At 40.3% G+C, this 18,375-nt stretch overlaps 1 protein-coding gene across 4 annotated transcripts in view; it reads left to right on the top strand.

Annotated features, from left to right (window-relative positions):
- The window catches only part of LOC118361832 (syntaxin-binding protein 5-like), a 51,654-nt gene that overhangs the window by 10,207 nt on the left and 23,072 nt on the right, over window positions 1-18,375 (top strand). For all 4 annotated transcript variants that reach the window (XM_052486523.1, XM_052486525.1, XM_052486526.1 and 1 more), the window contains exons 6-18: window positions 880-943; window positions 1,059-1,142; window positions 1,657-1,780; window positions 5,559-5,637; window positions 5,770-5,924; window positions 11,417-11,489; window positions 11,691-11,838; window positions 13,430-13,497; window positions 13,677-13,717; window positions 13,876-14,102; window positions 14,851-15,032; window positions 15,293-15,418; window positions 15,842-15,993. In XM_052486523.1, the coding sequence (XP_052342483.1) occupies window positions 880-943; window positions 1,059-1,142; window positions 1,657-1,780; window positions 5,559-5,637; window positions 5,770-5,924; window positions 11,417-11,489; window positions 11,691-11,838; window positions 13,430-13,497; window positions 13,677-13,717; window positions 13,876-14,102; window positions 14,851-15,032; window positions 15,293-15,418; window positions 15,842-15,993 (1,523 nt within the window). The remainder of the gene's footprint in view (window positions 1-879; window positions 944-1,058; window positions 1,143-1,656; window positions 1,781-5,558; window positions 5,638-5,769; window positions 5,925-11,416; window positions 11,490-11,690; window positions 11,839-13,429; window positions 13,498-13,676; window positions 13,718-13,875; window positions 14,103-14,850; window positions 15,033-15,292; window positions 15,419-15,841; window positions 15,994-18,375) is intronic.

The following is an 18,375-nucleotide window of genomic DNA, read 5'->3' as shown; positions in this document are numbered from 1 at the left end:
AGTACCCGCAAATACTGTAGGCTACCAGTGCGGCAAGTGCTGCTGGTAAGCTTTTTTGCCTTGGACATACTTTTTTGCCAACACATGACTAACGATTGTTTAACCAACAAAACAGATGCTCTTGGAGAAAATGTGCCTGTAGTTACCTTTCTAGCGCATAGGCTGAGTTAAGAGTTTTACACGTACTCTTTCAAAATAATGAAGAACGATCTACCAAATCTCCAAAAGGACTAATTCGAGGCAGAAATGAGTTGGAGCACTCAACAAAAAAAGCAGAGTAATAACTTTGTTCAGGCTGAGTACAGTTGACTGACATTTTGACGTCAAGCTGACACGTGTTCTTTCGTGTCAGTCAGTCACCTGTACTCATCCTGAACAATGGATTAAGGTGAGTTAAAATGTATTATTCTCTGCCTTTTTTCTTGAGTGCTCCAACTATTTTCTGCCTCAAATGAGTGATTTTGGAAGTTTTTCGTGGTAAACCCTTTTCGTGACTTTTGTCATTGTTGTCGAGCACCCCTCCTTTCCTTTGTTTGGTGAGGTGTGAAAGCCCACCTGAACTCTTATCTCTCAAATCTATTCATTTTAATATGTTGATTACTTCTCCTTGCCTTTATCATTCACCTGATGATAAGACGTGGTATTTCTTCCCCCCCACTAACGTACAATGGGGGTCCCTGGGATTGCCTGGGAGGGGGTTGAAGACCCCTGCCTTAGACTATTAATTTCCTTGACAGCTGGGGAAGTTGGAATGTAAACCAGGAAGAAGAATTTAGTGAGATAAGAATCTTACATTCATTGTTTGAATGAAACAGTCAGTAGAAGCCAAGCATGTTAGGAGTGAGCCTGTTCCCTCCATCTCCCCCTGTTCCTCCTTAGGTCCTCCAAGTCACACCCTGGGCCTGTGGTCCACATCAGCGATAACCCTATGGACGAGGGAAAGGTAGGAACTTTCCAAAGAACATTAATTTATTAATTCCAGAGCTTCACAACATTACTGATTATTTACAACATGCTACTTAAAATCCAATTTTCAAAATGTTTTGTTATTTTGGCAGATTTTGATTGGATTTGAATGTGGGACTGTTGTGTTGTGGGACCTGAAATGCAAAAAAGCTGACTACCGCTACAGTTATGATGAGGTAAGGCATTTTTCTGTGGCTGTTGGTTCCTGTGGGGAGTGACTGGGGAGAGGGGGAGTTCCATTTAAATATGAAATGCACAGTTGACAATGTTGTTCATGATTTGTCGTACTACATTATTGATCTTCATTACTTAAGTTTGTATTGGGGCTTGATGTTGATGCTCAATTCAACGTAATTATTGGAAAGTACCAATGGATGTGTAAGACATGTATATTTTTGTGGGTTCTGACTGATTATGTAACAATAGTTTGGAAAAATAAGATGTTAGAAGATAGCCTTTTCTAAAAGTCACGAGTCATCCACACCACAACATGCTGTTATTATTTCCCTCAAAGTTAATGTACACTAATGAAGCAGCCACTCTGTGTTTATTCCTCACTCTGTGTTTATTCCTCACTCTGTGTTTATTCCTCACTCTGTGTTTATTCCTCACTCTGTGTTTATTCCTCACTCTGTGTTTATTCCTCACTCTGTGTTTATTCCTCACTCTGTGTTTTCTCTTCTCCTCCAGGCTATCCACTCGGTAGCCTGGCACCACGAGGGCAAACAGTTCACCTGCAGCCACTCAGATGGAACTCTGACTACATGGAACGTACGCGTCCCTGCCAAGCCTACAATCACCATCACACCACACGGTACGTTCTGTTGTACACACAGACATACCACCAAGGGTCTCAATGCACCTTAAGGGGGAAAATATATGGATGGAAACAGCACAACATAGGGAAACCGATGTGCGTTAGACCTTTAAACATCCCAGAAACCCTGGACCCACTCTTATTTGCATAGCTCCCCAACAGATCCACAGTTGACGCAATCTCTATTGCACTTTTACAATGCACTTTTCCACCTGGACAAATGGAACATCTTCGTGAGAATGCTGTTCGTTGACTACAGCGTTGCATTCAACAGCATAGTACCCTCCAAGCTCATCACTAAGCTAAGGACCCCGGGACTGAACATCTCCCGCTCAACTGGATCCTGGACTTCCTGACAGGCAGCCCCCAGGTGGTGAGGGTAGGCAACAACATATCTGCCACTCTGACTCTCAAAACAGGGGCCCCTCAGGGCTGCGTGCTTAGTTCCCTCCTGTACTCCCTGTTCATCCACGACTGTGTGGCCATGCACGACTCCAACGCCATCATTAAATTTGCCGGACGACACAACGGCGGTAGGCCTGATCACCAAAGACAATGAGACTGCCTATAGGGAGGATGTCAGAGACCTGACAGTGTGGTGCCATGACAACAACCTCTCCCTCAACGTGAGCAAGAAAAAGGAGCTGATAGTGGACTACAGGAACAGGAGGGCCGAGCACACTCCCATTCACATCGACGGAGCTGTAGTGGAGCGGGTCAAGAGCTTTAAGTTCCTTGGTGTCCACATCACTAGGGACCTATCATGGTCCAAACTAGAGGTCGACCGATTCTGATTTTTCAATGCTGATACCGATACCGTTTATTGGAGGACCAAAAAAAGCCGATACCGATTAATCGGACAATTTTTTTTTTTTTTTTTTTTTTTTTGTAATAATGACAATTACAACAATACTGAATGAACACTTATTTTAAGTTAATATAATACATAATTAATAATCAATTTAGCCTCAAATAAATAAGGAAACATGTTCAATTTGGTTTAAATAATGCAAAAACAAAGTGTTGGAGAAGTAAAAGTGCAATATTTGCCATGTAAAAAAGCTAACGTTTGAGTTCCTTGCTCAGAACATGAGAACATATGACAATTGGTGGTTCCTTTTAACATGAGACTTCAATATTCCAAGGTAAGAGGTTTTAGGTTGTAGTTAATATAGTATTTATAGGACTATTTCTCGCAATACCATTTGTATTTAATATACCTTTATTTATTGGATGTTCTTATAGGCACTATAGTATTGCCAGTGTAACAGTATAGCTTCCGTCCCTCTCCTCGCCTTTATCTGGGCTCGAACCAGGAACATATCGACAACAGCCACACTCGAAGAAGCATTACCCATCGCTCCACAAAAGCCGCGGCCCTTGCAGAGCAAGAGGAATAACTACTCCAAGTCTCAGAGCGAGTGATGTTTGAAACGCTATTAGCACGCACCCCGCTAACTAGCTAGCCATTTCACATCGGTTACACCAGCCATTAGGCTGATAGGCTTGAAGTCATAAACAGCGCTGTGCTTGCAAAGAGCTGCTGGCAAAACGCACGAAAGTGCTGTTTGAATGAATGCTTACGAGCCTGCTGCTGCCGCCCATCGCTCAGTCAGACTGCTCTATCAAATCATAGACTTAGTTATAACACACAAATACGAGCCTTTGGTCATTAATATGGTCAAATCCGGAAACTATCATTTCGAAAACAAAACATTTATTATTTCAGTGAAATACGGAACAATTCGGTATTTTATCTAACGGGTGGCATCCCTAAGTCTAAATATTCTTGTTACATTGCACAACCTTCAATATTATGTCATAATTACGTAAAATTCTGGTAAATTAGTTCGCAACGAGCCAGGCTGCCCAAACTGTTGCATATACCCTGACTATGCGTGCAATGAACACAAGAAAAGTGACACAATTTCACCTGGTTAATATTGCCTGCTAACCTGGATTTCTTTTAGCTAAATATGTAGGTTTAAAAATATTTCTGTGTATTGATTTTAAGAAAGGCATTGGTGTTTATGGTTAGGTACAGTCGATTGTGCTTTTTTCGCAAATGCGCTTTTGTTAAATCATCCCCCAGCGTTTGCATCAATTATATGCAACGCAGGACACGCTAGATAAACTAGTAATATCATCAACCATGTGTAGTTATAACTAGTGATTATGATTGATTGTTTTTTATAAGATTAGTTTAATGCTAGCTAGCATCTTACCTCGGGTTCTACTGCATTCGCGTAACTGCATTCGCGTAACACTCCTTATGGAGTGCAACGAGAGGCATGTGGTTATAGCGTTGGACTAGCTGTACGGTTGCAAGATTGGATCCCCCGAGCTGACAAGGTGAAAATCTGTTGTTCTGCCCCTGAACGAGCAGGTTAACCCACCATTCCTAGGCCGTCATCGAAAATAAGAATGTGTTCTTAACTGACTTGCCTAGTTAAATAAAGGTATAAATATATATATATATATATATATTCATAGAAAAAAATATTCATAGAAAAAAATATTCAAAGTGGGAAAAAAAAGGTCTAAACTTCCCAGAATTCTTGAAGCACCTCAGGAATCCGACAATGAGTCGTTTGTGTTTCCTGAAGAGAAGAGCGTGCGTGCGTAAGGCCTTTGATCTAGAGGTAGATCAAAATCGGCGCCCCAAAAATACAGATTTCTGATTGCTATGAAAACTTTCCGATTTAATCGGTCGACCTCTAGTCCAAACACACCAACACAGTTGTGAAGCGGGCATGATAACGCATATTCCCCCTCAGGAGACTGAAAAGATTTGGCATGGAACGTCAGATCCTCAAAAGCTCTACAGCTGCACCATCGAGAGTATCTGGCTTCTGATCGCAAGGCCCTATAGAGAGTAGTGCGTATGGCCCAGTACATCACTGGGACCGAGCTTCCTTCCATCCAGGACCTCTATACCAGGCGATGTCAGAAGGGCCTTAAAAATGTTGACTCGAGCTACCCAAGTCGATGACATGGCAAGTGGTACTGGAGCACCTTGTCTGGGACCAAAAGGCTCATTAACAGCTTTTACCCCCAAGCCATAAGACTGCTGAACGGTTAATCAAATGGACTATTTACATTGACCCCCTTATTTTATTCTTATTTTTTGTTATTTTTTGCACTGACTCTCTTGCACAGGCTTGATGTACACTCACTGGACTCTAACCACACACACACACACACACACACACACACACACACACACACACACACACACACACACACACACACACACACACACACACGGACACAGACACAGACACACACAAAACACACACACATGCATATTGACGACACACACACACACACACACATTTACATTCTGTTTATTATCTATGCATAGTCACTTTACTCCTACCTACATGTACATATTACTTCAATTTCCTCGACTAACCCGAACCCCTGCGCATTGACTCTGTACTGGTACTCCTTGTATATAGCCTTGTTAAAATTATTTAGTGTTACTATTTATCCTTTAGTTTATTTAGGAACTTTAAAAAATGGTTTAATCTTTGCAATGTTGGTTAAGGGCTTGTAAGTAAGTATTTCACTGTGAGGTCTACACCTGTTGTATTCAGCACATGTGACAAATACATTTTTCAGCGCATGTGATGAATACAATCTCATTTGAGCATGCCTAAATGAGTTATGATAGACTACATGTTTATGTGGGCATTGAAATACTTTGTTTACGAGTTTTATAAATCAGTCTACAGAAAGTAATTTTTTTTGTGTGCGCAAAATGACATCTCAGGTAAGCAGCCCAAGGATGGAAAGAAGCCAGAACCGTGTAAACCTATCCTTAAAGTGGAGTTCAAAACGACAAGAGCTGGGTGAGTGATTGGTTGTCCTAATAAACAATAATAAATAAAGGCTAGTCCAGGGACCCACACGTTGTCCTTTGACACACTTGAGCATATGATAGGTCTTGTATTATTTATTTACTGTACTTTTTTTTAATCTAGGGACGCCTTTGTGGTCATGTCTGGAGGCCTGTCCTATGACACAGGGTGCAGGAGAGCCTGTCTGACGGTGATGCATGGGAAGAGTACTGCCCTCCTGGAGATGAACTATCCCATCGTAGACTTCCTCACGCTCTGCGAAACACCATATCCAAATGGTGAGTTAGAGTTTTATGCTATGGAAGCATATAGCTGTAAAAAAAAAAAATCCTTTTGAAAATGGATAATGATATTTTTTGAGAGCCACCTTATTCCCCATTTTGTTGTGTTACAGCCATAATTCAAAATGGATTAGATTTTCTTCTCTCAACCATGTACACACAAAACCCCATAATGACAAAGGGAAAACATGTTTTTTGAAATGTATTGAAATATCTCATTTACTTAAGTATTTGCACCCCTGAGACCATACTTTATAGATTACAGCTGTGAGTCTCTAAGAGCTTTCCACACCTGGATTGTGCAACATTTGCCAATTATTTTCAAAATTCTTCAAACTCTGTCAATTGGTTGTTGATCATTGCTAGACAACCATTTTCAGGTCTTGCCATATATTTTCAAGTAAAATTAAGTCAAAGGTGTAATTCGGCCACTCCGGAACATTCACTTTCTTCTTGGTAAGCAACTCCAGTGTAGATTTGGCCTTGTGTTTTAGGTAATTTTCCTGCTGAAAGGTGAATTCATCTCCCAGTGTCTGGTGGAAAGCTAGTGTTTTTCCGTTGCTTAGCTCCATTTTGTTTATTTTTTTTATCCTGAAAAACTCCCCAGTCCTTAACGATTACGCATAACATGATGCAGCCACCACTATGCTTGAAAATATAAGGAGAGGTAATCAGTAACGTGTTGTATTAGATTTGCCCCAAACATAACACTTTTTGTTCAGTACTAAAAGTGAATTGCTTTGCCACTTTTTTCAGAATTACTTTAGTGCCTTGCTGAAAACAGGATGCATCTTTTGGAATATTTTTATTCTGTACATCTTTATTCTGTACATCCTTCTTTTCACTCTGTCAATTAGATTAGTATTGTGGAGTAACTTCAATGTTGTTGATCCAGCCTCAGTTTTCTCCTATCACAGCCATTAAACTCTGTAACCGTTTTAAAGTCACCATTGGCCTCATGGTGAATTCCCTGAGTGATTTCCTTCCTCTCCGGCCACTGAGTTATGAAGGATGCCTGTATCTTTGTAGTAACTTCACCATGCTCAAAGGGATATTCTTTTTTTTTTACCCATCTACAAATAGGTGCACATCTTTGTGAGGCATTGATAAACCTCCCTGGTCTTTGTTATTGAATTTGTATTTGAAATGAACTGCTCGACTAAGGTACCTTACAGATAATTGTATGTGTGGGGTGCAAAGATGAGGTAGTCATTCATAAATAATGTTAAACACTATTATTGCGCACACAGTCCATTCAACTTATGTGACTTGTTAAGCGCATTTTTACTCCTAAACTTATTTAGGTTTGCAGTAATAAAGGGGTTAAATACTTATTGACTGGATACATTTCAGCTTTTCATTTTTCATTAATTTGTAAAAAAAAAAAAGATTTTTAAACATAATTCCACTTTGACATTATGGGGTATTGTGTATAGGTAGGTTTGTGACCAAAAATCTGACATGCCGTAACTTGGTATATTTGGAAAGAAGAAATCTGGGAGATTGAGGAAATAACCAGAAGATAGATAGGCGTTACATAGTTCAGAATACACAAGATCAAGCACACACAAAATAACATTTTTGTTTTGTTTTTTTTATTTTGAAAGTTGTCTTTCATTGACAAGCTATGGGTGAATTATTGATTCCCAGAGCTGTAAACACATCAGATGGCTTCCACAACATGTGAACAATATACAAAAACAAATGTGATTGATAGACCTAACGAGAAATGGGCAGATGTTTTAGTAAGTGGTGTCAGGTGTGGTCACGGGACGTTTCCAAGTGTCCCTAAAGTGGCATGTCTGTAAGTTAGATAATTCCAGTGCTATTACATATTTGCAATCCCTAAATGCTATTTGTTCAGTATGAAAACCCAATTTATACCATATCAACCTCACTCAAACATTGTGGTGGTGTTATGGGGTATCCAGGGTACATTCAAGTGTCCTTTCCACCTCTCCAAAGTGTCCGAATGTGGTAATTGCACTGTTTTTGCACACTGGACGTGCCTAAAAGTTATTGTTCACTATAAAAACAAAATTTCTACAACACCATCCTCTCTCGAACATTGTGGTGATGTCGGGGTACATACAGGGGATATCCAAGTGTTTTTTTTCAAACTCTCCAAAGTAAACTTTTAGCCTAGGCATATCCAATGTATTGGTCCCACATACAAAACAATATAAAAGCAACAGATATACATAAAATATATATAAAAATGTGTTCTCAAACATACACTTGTTTAGACACGTGTCCTTCACTAAAAAAGGTGCAAAAATAGAAATAAGCTGAACTATTTACAAATTCGTGTTGGATTTACATCCCAGGTGTAGGTGATTAGATTTCACTTTCACCGTAGCTTGTGCATGTCATGATAGTCTTTGAAGCAGTCCCTCTCTGCCAGGAAACAAAAAGCGAACTGCCATTTCAGACAGAAGATCTGGCATCCCCCCTTTTCCACCTTTTGTGTTTTGTGCAATGCTTGCAGTTCTTCCTTTTGTCTTTTGGCATGCGTGTTGGGTAGTGGCGTTCACCTTGAGTGGGGGACTTGTGATGGTTGTGATGTTGCTTTTGGGCCCCCAATTCGGCCATTTCCAACACCAGCTGCTCTCGAAGGCCAACTGGGAGAGAGGGCTTTGGCCATCTGCTTGTGGAGAATGAAACCATTTACTGTAGCCAACCCCTCTTATCAGATGTAGGACTCGAGTCACATGACTTGGACTCGAGTCACAACTATGATGACTTGCAACTCGACTTTGACTTTAATACCAATGACTCGTGCCTTGCCTTGGACTTGAGCCTTTTGACTCGACCTGACTTGATACCCTCCCCAAGCCCAAATAGTAAAAATGATCCTATTAAAAAGTGTGCAGTGCATCAACTCTTCATTTAATGGATTACAGTTTGAATCGGACAGCAGCCAATCAAATTGTGCCAGCTGAGGAAAAGTTGTGCGTGGCAGTGCAGAGGAACGTTGGCGGGTGAATTCAGATGGAGCCCTTAGAAAGATGATACCCAAAAGTATTATTTTCGGATATAAAGACAACGCTGTATCAACAAAAAACAGATTGCAACTTGCAAAACATGCGGGAAGAAAATGACAGACTGAGGCGCAACAATTTCCAACTTTGTTCGACGTTTGAAGCTGCACAAAGAACGGTCGTGGCTAATATAGCCGACAGCTATATAATTTCTAACTTTACTAGTGTAGCATGTAGGCTAATGTAACGTTAAATCAATGAGCTTCCACACAGTCACTCAATGCGGGAACGTGATCATTGCACCCAAGATTGAGCTACAACTGGCTAGGCAGTTGGCAGCCTAAATCCTGCCTGATGTTACTGCTGTTCCTAAAACCATTGACATATGTTAGCGTACTGTAACCACACAGAGAGTGTGTTTGTTAGGTTGGGAGATTGTGTACAAGCCTACATTGCCCTATAGCGATTCTTGATAGTCGAGGGGGGGGGGTCTTTGTCTTGGCTACCCATGTATTTCCATGGAAATATAACATTTATTTGGAACATAATACATTTAAAGATTTTTAAAAGCATTCATGATTTGCGTAAATGTTATATACTAACTATTACTCTTATTAAAAAATATTAAATGCTATTACATTTGGTGAAGAGCACATTATGACTTGTTTAGGACTCGAAACTCAAAGTTTAGGACTTGAGACTTGACTTGATACTTGACAGTCTTGACTTGAGTGCTATAAGACTTGAGACTTACTTGTGACTTGTAAAACAATGACTTGGTCCCACCTCTGCCTCTTATACCACTTCCTGGTCTTGTGGAGGACCTGGTAGTAGCCTATCAGAGCATCAGTTAGATCGATACCCCCCATGCTGGCATTGTAGCCCTTCACAGGAATGGGGACATTCTTCCTTTTTAACCCTCCTTGAGACAAAGTTGTTATTGAATGCCTTATGCTGTTATGTGTGGTGAGCATGGTTACTTCCCTAGTGTCCTTCCATTTCACAAAAAGCACCTTGTTCCAATCATATTCTATTGGTCACACACATGTATTTAGCAGATGTTAATGGGGGTGTAGCGAAATGCATGTGTTTCTAGCTCCAACAGTGTGTGTAAGTGGATCCAATCCTTCTAGAAAGCAATTTTTGTCGGCTGAGTCTAAATCCTCGCTGTCCAAATCGCTCCCCTGATCCGAGTCCGACTAGTATTTTATTAAAAGCTTCTATGTTGGTATGCTTATTCATAGCTGCCTTCTTTTTAGCTTCCCGTTCGATATTCTTAGTTTCTTTCCCCCTTAAGAAGCCATCTTTTATGCTAAACGATCAAATCTGTTTTACAATGTAATGTAGCGTGCTTAGTGCGGCTTGTCTCTGGGCCAGGTAGCAATAGTTTGCATTATACATAAAAGGTTCTAGGCCTTGCTTTCTCTCACCCAGGTCAACTGCATATCCCTAGAAAACGTATCTCATTGGCTACAAGACTATCAAGGTGCCATAGTAGCCAATCCCCTGTGTAATCGATGCCTACGGCGCATAAGCCCCCTGATGTCATGTTTTTAATGAGCAAAGATATAGTCACTCAGTGGACATTCACATTGCCATTAAGTCATACATCATCAGATAACATGGCAATAGGCTAGATGTGTTCCTACCAACCTAAGGATTAATTTCATACCCGCCATGTATCTATAACGCAAACACAGACCAAATGGAAGCTTACCTTGTAAGATGTTTGGTGAAAATGTTGTGTAAAATAAACATTTTGACTCTCGGGGCTGGTGGTCAATAACGGTAGGTCACAGACAGCCAAACAAGACATCCTCGTTTTATTTTTTTATTCAACCTTTATTTAACTAGGCAAGACAGTCAAATTCGTATTTTACAAAGACAGCCTCCCCCGGCCAAATCCTCCCCTAACCCGGACGACACTGGGCCAATTGTGCGCCGCACTATGGGACTCCCGATCACGGCCGGTTGTGATACAGCCCGGGATCGAACTAGGGTCTGTAGTGACGCCTCTAGCACTGAGATGCAGTGCCTTAGACCGCTGCGCCACTCGGGAGTCCCGGATTTCAGTGTGTATCGACGTATCCTGTGTTTATTTATTTTATGCTTCACAACGCTAACCGGAATGGAGGTAGCAGCCATCTTGAAATGAGGTCTTCGTCTCAGCCTGCCCTTGTACATTCGTATGCCCATATATGATAGTAAGCCACACCAAATATTTTAAGGCACAGATCAATAGCCAAGATACTCAGCATTCCGCAGACGCCCTGCTTTTGCAGATAAGGGCTTCCGTTCTCATACCAGACTGAACTGAATAAAAAAATCTTTACATTGAAGAGGTTAAACAACAAAATGTGGAAAAAGTCAAGAGGTGTGAATAATTTATGTATATTAAACTTCAATATCTAACACTGTGATTAGGATTTATTTATCAAGACTTTTCTGTCTTTTTCCCCATGGTTTAACTCTTCTTAACATGTTTGAACTTTTTTCTCTGCATCACAGATTTCCAGGATCCTTATGCCGTAGTTGTCCTTTTGGAAAAGGATTTAGTTGTCATCGACCTTAGACAAATTGGGTGAGTTTTGCTGTTACAGTAGGCTACTTGTGTGCTTACTTGCATGTTTACTTATGGTGGCACGATACACAGAACGATGGCCTACTGTTTGCAGACTTGACATATAGCAGGGGGGAGGGGTTAGAATGTAAAGTAATGAAGTAATATTCTTCTAAGTCTTAGTGTCTTACAATCACAGCCTTTTCTCATTTTGATTGACAGATACCCAATATTTGAGAACCCGTACTCTTTGTCGATCCACAAGTCTCCAGTGACGTGTGTAGAATATTTTGCTGACTGCCCTCCTGAAGTCATACCTGCACTTTACTCTGTTGGCTCCTGGCAAAAGAGACCGGGTTACAGTAAGAAGGTAATGTATCCCACTTGAAAAGAACATTTGAGAAAATAGGCTTTATCCCACTTAAGAAATGTGTTATGTGCTTACAATTTGTTTTAAATATTGGAATAGGGCTCTCTAGGCTAGGTGGGACGCTACCGTCCCACCTGACCAACATCCAGTGGAAGTGCAGGGCGCCAAATTCAAACAACAGAAATCTCATAATTAAAATTCCTCGAACATTCAATTATTATACACCATTTTAAAGATAAACTTCTTGTTAATCCAACCACAGTTTCAGATTTCAAAAAGGCTTTACGCCAAAAGCATACCATGCGATTATGTTAGGTCAGCGCCTAGTCACAAAAAAACATACAGTCACAAAAAGCAGAAATAGAGATAAAATGAATCACTAACCTTTGATGATCTTCATCAGATGGCACTCATAGGACTTCATGTTACATAATAAATGTATGTTTTGTTCGATAAAGTTCATATTTGTATCCAAAAATCTCAGTTTACATTGGCGCGTTTATGTTCAGTAATGTTTTGCCTCCAAAACATCTGGTGATTCTGCAGAGAGCCATATCAATTTACAGAAATACTCATCATAAACGTTGATGAAGGATACAAGTGTTATACATAGGATTAAAGATATACTTGTCCTTAAGGCAACCGCTATGTCAGATTTCAAAAAAGCTTTACGGCGAAAGCACACCATGCGATAATCTGAGTGCAGGGCTCAGCCACCAAAACAAGCCATACACATACTGTTGTGGAGTCAACAAAACTCAGAAATAGCGTTATTAATATTCACTTACCTTTGATCTTCATCGGAATGCACTCCCAGGAATCCCAGTTCCAGTTTTGTTTTGTTTGATAAAGTCCACCTTTTTGTCCAGATACCTCCTTTTTGTTTGCGCATTTAGTTCACTAATCCAAATGCACAAAGCGCGGGCACTAAGTTCAGACGAAGTTTAAAAAAGTTCCATTGAAGTTCGTAGAAACATGTCAAACGATGTTTATAATCAATCTTTTGGATGTTTTTATCATAAATCTTCAATAATATTCCAAAGGAAAGGAAACGGAGCTCACGCAATAAACAACTCATAGCTTTCAGCTGAGCCACTTACTGTGAGTGGTCTTATTTTCTCCCCTTTCACAATAGAAGCCTGAAACAACTTTCTAAAGACTGTTGACATCTAGTGGAAGCATTAGGAAGTGCAATCTGACCCCATTTACACTGTATATTGGATCGGCAATCACTTGAAAAACTACAAACCTCAGATTTCCCACTTCCTGGTTGGATTTTTCTCAGGTTTTCACCTGCTCTATGAGTTCTGTTATACTCACAGATATCATTCAAACAGTTTTAGAAACTTCAGTGTTTTCTATCCAAATCGACTAATAATTTGCATATCCTAGCCTCTGAGCCTGAGTAGCAGGTATTTTACTCTGGGCATGCTTTTCATCCGGATATGAAAATACGGCCCCCTATCCCAAAGAAGTTAAGAAATGTGTTATGTGCTTACAATTTGTTTTAAATATTGGAATAGGGCTTTGACTGTATCTATGTGGTCACAAGGTTATATTTGTGTCGTAAATGCCTTTTTTGTATTTCCAGGAATGGCCCATAAGTGGTGGTAACTGGGGCCAAGGCACACTAAGCTACCCTGAGATCATCGTCACTGGGTGAGTACCTACCGAACACCTGAAGGCTGAGACAGAAACACAACCATAGAGATCCTATAAGTAATTCTTTATACGTCTATGTGCACAACACTTATCTAACATAAACTGGATTTCGATGATGTATTTACGGTATACATTTACAAACAACTGTTCTCATTTTCCTTCTTTGCAATGAACAGACATGCTGATGGCTCAATCAAGTTTTGGGATGCTTCTGCAAGTGAGTGGCGTTTCATTTGATTCCTTCGATTATATAATTGGTTGAAATCAGAATACCACAATGGTTTGTCCCTTTTGTAAAGCAATGGAATACATTTGTGTGTAGTATGTAGGTCATTGCTAATAGTTCAGTACAATATCCCCCTTCCTTTGTTCTAGTAATGCTCCAAGTACTGTACAAGCTGAAGACTGCCAAGGTGTTTGAGAAGGCTCTAAAGGATGGTAAGGAGGAGAAGCCGAGCACGGAGATAGTGGACGAGGATCCCTACGCCATCCAGACCTTGTCGTGGTGCCCAGAGAGCAGGATGCTGTGTGTGGCTGGAGTCTCTGCCCACGTCATCATCTATAGGTTCAGCAAACAGGAAATAACCACTGAGGTGGTGCAGGTAACTGTAGCAACCAGTTTCTCAATATCATACCAATGCAGCGTTTTGAATATAAAGTTGAAGTCGGAAGTTTACATACACCGTCGCCAAATACATTTACACTCAGTTTTTTTTCACAATTCCTGACATTTAATCCTAGTAAAAATTCCCTGTCTTAGGTCAGTTGGGATCACCACTTTATTGTAAGAATGTGAAATGTCAGAATAATAGTATAGAGAAGGATTTATTTCAGCTTTTATTTCTTTCATCACATTCCCAGTGGGTCTGAGGTTTACGTACACTCATTTAATATTTGGTAGCATTGCCTTAAAATTGTTTAACTTGGGTCAAATGTTTCGGGTAGCCTTCCACAAGCTTCCCACAATAAGTTGGGGGAATTTTGGCCCATTCCTCTTGCCTCCTTGCTCGCACATGCTTTTTCAGTTCTGCCCACACATTTTCTATAGGATTGAGGTCAGGGTGTTGTGCTGGCCACTCCAATACCTTGACTTTGTTGTCCTTAAGCCATTTTAAATAAAGCTTTTTTTGAATCAAACTTTCCCCTTTTCTTTTTTATATCAGATGGTCCAGCACCATCCTCAATTGCTTTCATTTTTTTGTTCAATTCTCATTTTTAATGGTTAAACTCTAGGTGATGTGATATGATACTCCAAAATGCAGGGCCCTCATTATGACTGTAAATAGCTCTGGATAAGAGTGTCTGCTAAATTTCTCAAATACAAAAGAAGTAACATTTATTGACTCTCAGCTGTTGGAGGTGCGTATGCAGTGTGAGCTGGATGATGTGGATTCTCCAGACACCGCAGGAGAGCATCCTCTCACCCCATCTACCCCAGTGCACTCCTCCTGCCCAAACCAGGAGGGAGACCCCCCTGAGACCCAGCCCTCCACAACTGATGATGGGCCCCGGGATAATGTACCATGCCTCAAGTACGAACCAAACAGTTCATGTTCTTTTCCTGCTTAGCATTGACATTTTCAATTGTAGAATCTCCAATATAGTGTTTTATTACAAAAAGTGCCATCCGTGAAGATAAGATGATAATAAGTAGGCTATTTCTATATAAGATTAATGCAGATACAAATGCATGTGAACAGTAGGTGGTAGTGTAGATGTGTATCTAGGAACACTACAGTATGCACTTTTAACACCACAAGTCACCTAATCCTGTTGTGTTGTTTCCCTGCAGGGTCCGGAGCTCCCCTCTGAAGCAGTCTCCTGGTTACCAGGTGGAGCTGGTCATTCAGCTGGTCTGGGTTAGTGGGGAGCCGCCTCAGCAGATCACCAGCCTGGCTGTCAACTCCTCATACGGACTGTAAGTCTACTTCTGCCTGTCTGTCTGTCTGTCTGTCTGTGTCAGCACGAACCACTGCACTCTTGATGGTCAAGGTGTACAATAGACACATCACCTGCAGTTGTGTTCATGCAGAGATCATACACAAAAGGAATATACTGTAACGGCATCAAAGGCTTTATTGGTTGCCTAAGGGCTGAGTGTCTGCGGGTTTTCGCTCCTCCCTTTTACTTGATTGATGAATTAAGGTCACAAATTAGTAAGAAACTCCCCACACCTGGTTGTCTGTTTGAATTGAAATGTTTAAAAAACTACAACCTGCAGACACTAGGCCCTCCATGGAATGAGTTTGACACCCCTGCCTTAGGGGCTGAAAACCTTTTTGTGTTGTTTATAAAACTGCAGATGACATCAGTTAAATTATCGCATTCTCTTTTCCCTCAGTGTGGTGTTTGGCAACAGCAATGGTCTGGCTGTAGTGGACTACCTTCAGAAGACCCTCGTCCTGAACATGGGCACGTCAGAGCTGTACAGTCCCTCAGACCCCTACCAGAGACAGCCTCGGTCGCCTCGCAAGAAACCACAGCCGTCTGGAGGTGAGGGGCTCCCTGAATGTTGAGTAGGCTAAGGCATGTTGTATGTTCCCAGAAATGAGACATGGGAGTATATTCAGACAGAAAGTATAATCAGAAAGACTGCAATATCTTCCTTTTGCGATTGAGTTTTTCATGCAGCAGCAGGGGATAATAACTTAAGTATGTTCCCTAGAGCCCCCACCTGATGGTGTCATGAAAGGGATTAGTATAGTGATGTCAAGTGAGTTGTAGTCCGGGCTGAAAGGTATTGATAGTCAAAGCCAGGGGATCGAATGAGAACATAACTACTGTATATTCAGTGAGGTCCAAAAGGATTTGGACCGTGGCAATTTCTGTTGTTGTTTTGGCTCTTTACTCCAGCACTTTGAAATGACACAATGGCTGAGGTTAAAGGCCCAGTGTAATCAAAATAGGTTTCCCTGTGATTTAAATATATTTCCACTCCTATAAGGTTAGATTAATATTGTGAAAATGATAATGCCCTTTTAGTGTAAGAGCTTTTTGAAGAAATTTCAGCCTGTTTTGGTGGGATGGAGTTTTGGCCTGCCTGGTGACATCACCAGGTAAATTTGTTTTATAGACCAATAAGAAAGAGTTCCAAGCCTCTCTGCCAGTAACAGCTAGTTTTCAGACATTCCTAGCAGAATTACTGCTTGAGAAATTGCCCTTTTGTTTGTTTTTGACCATTTTATTTGAAAACAATCACAGTTAGGTACTTACTTGTTACATGAAAATGGCTTCATTAAAGACTGTAGACTGTTATATTTTAATTTGACGTTATTTTCCTCCATATCGGGTGAACCATTTAGAAATTACAGCACTTTCTGTATATAGTCTTCATGTTAGAGGACCAAAAGTATTGGGACAATTTACTTGTGTATTAACTTACTGTAGTCAAAAGTTTAGTATTTGGTCCTATATTCCTAGCACGCAATGACTACATCAAGCGTGTGACTCTACAAACTTGTTGGATGAAATTTGCAGTTTGTTTTGATTGTGTTTCCTATTATTTGGTGCCCAATAGAAATTCATGGTTAATTGTTGTGTAATTTGGGTCACTTTTATTGTAAATAAGAATAGAATTAGTTTCTTAACACTTTTATATTAATGTGGATGCTAGTTTGTAGCCAGAAGTTTGATGTAGTCATTGCATGCTAGGAATATTGGACCAAATACTAAACTTCTGACTACTTTAATACACAAGTGAATTTGTACAAATACTTTTGGTTCCCTAAAATGGGCTGGTTATGTAGAAAAAGTGCTGTAACTTCTAAACGGTTCACCCGATATGGATGAAAATAGCCTCAAATTAAAACTACAGTCTGCACTTTAACCTCGTAGTCATTGTATCATTTAAATTCCAAAGTGCTGGAGTACAGAATCAAATCAACAAAACATGTCACTGTTCAAATACTTTTGGTCTCGTCTGTCTATGACCCTTAAAGCCAGTCACTGAGCTGGCGAGAGGTGCAGGCCTCATACTCTTGGCAGACAGTTTGGCTTCACACCCTAAGTGCTCCACCTCCTGTAGTAGCCATCTCTCTGTTATCACTGGTGGACTGTCCATCTGTTCAGTGGCTCAGTAGAAACTCAGAGAAACATGCTCATCATGAGTGGGATCTGTCTGTGCCACGGAGGTATTGCAAGGGTTCTGCGGAGAGATTTTCTTTTTTTATTACTAACAATAATAGATTCAACAAATTTTGGCCAAGGGATCTGTGGAATAAGTTTAAAACTTCTAATGCAATACAATGTAATAATATTAAAGGTGCTTGTATGTCATATTTTTTTAAATATCTACAATAATAGTGTAATGCTAGTGTTTCACAATATTTTTCCCCCCAAAATGTTTTATTGTGCACACACAAAATTGCATTTAATGGTGCAGCCTTCTTATTGGTCTACAAAAGACGCACCATCTCCGTTCCACACCGCCATGAGAAAACTAGTGATCAGTCATGGAAATAAAAGTGCAGAAAACAACTTGGTTTCCTATTTAAAAAGAAGATGAATAAAGCTATGAAAGAAAAATACTGGAGTTTTGGCACAGTTACTAGCGCAAAAACTATATTGTCAAAACGACATATCCTAAAAAATAATATCCCTATGTAAATATTATTTAAAATAAATTGTATTACTATTTTACGTGTGATAAGGCCGCACAGAAGGTCAGAGATAATTACAGACCGTTGTAAAAATCTGAAAGATCCAAAAGGGCCACTATATGTCTTGTGATACTAACATTTTAAGATACCAAAATTCTGGTATTGTAGTTTACTGGTGAACTTATAAAGTTTCCAGTAATATACACTCTCTTTGCAACCCTAGTCCTGTCATTCCCCCACTCATGTTCTCTTGCTCTCTTGCTTTCTCTCTCTCCTC

The sequence above is a fragment of the Oncorhynchus keta genome, chromosome 29 (assembly GCF_023373465.1).
Source record: "Oncorhynchus keta strain PuntledgeMale-10-30-2019 chromosome 29, Oket_V2, whole genome shotgun sequence".
Taxonomy (NCBI): Eukaryota; Metazoa; Chordata; class Actinopteri; order Salmoniformes; family Salmonidae; genus Oncorhynchus; species Oncorhynchus keta.
The sequence above is the reverse complement of the archived record's forward strand: the minus strand, read 5'-3'. Positions and strand labels throughout refer to the sequence as shown.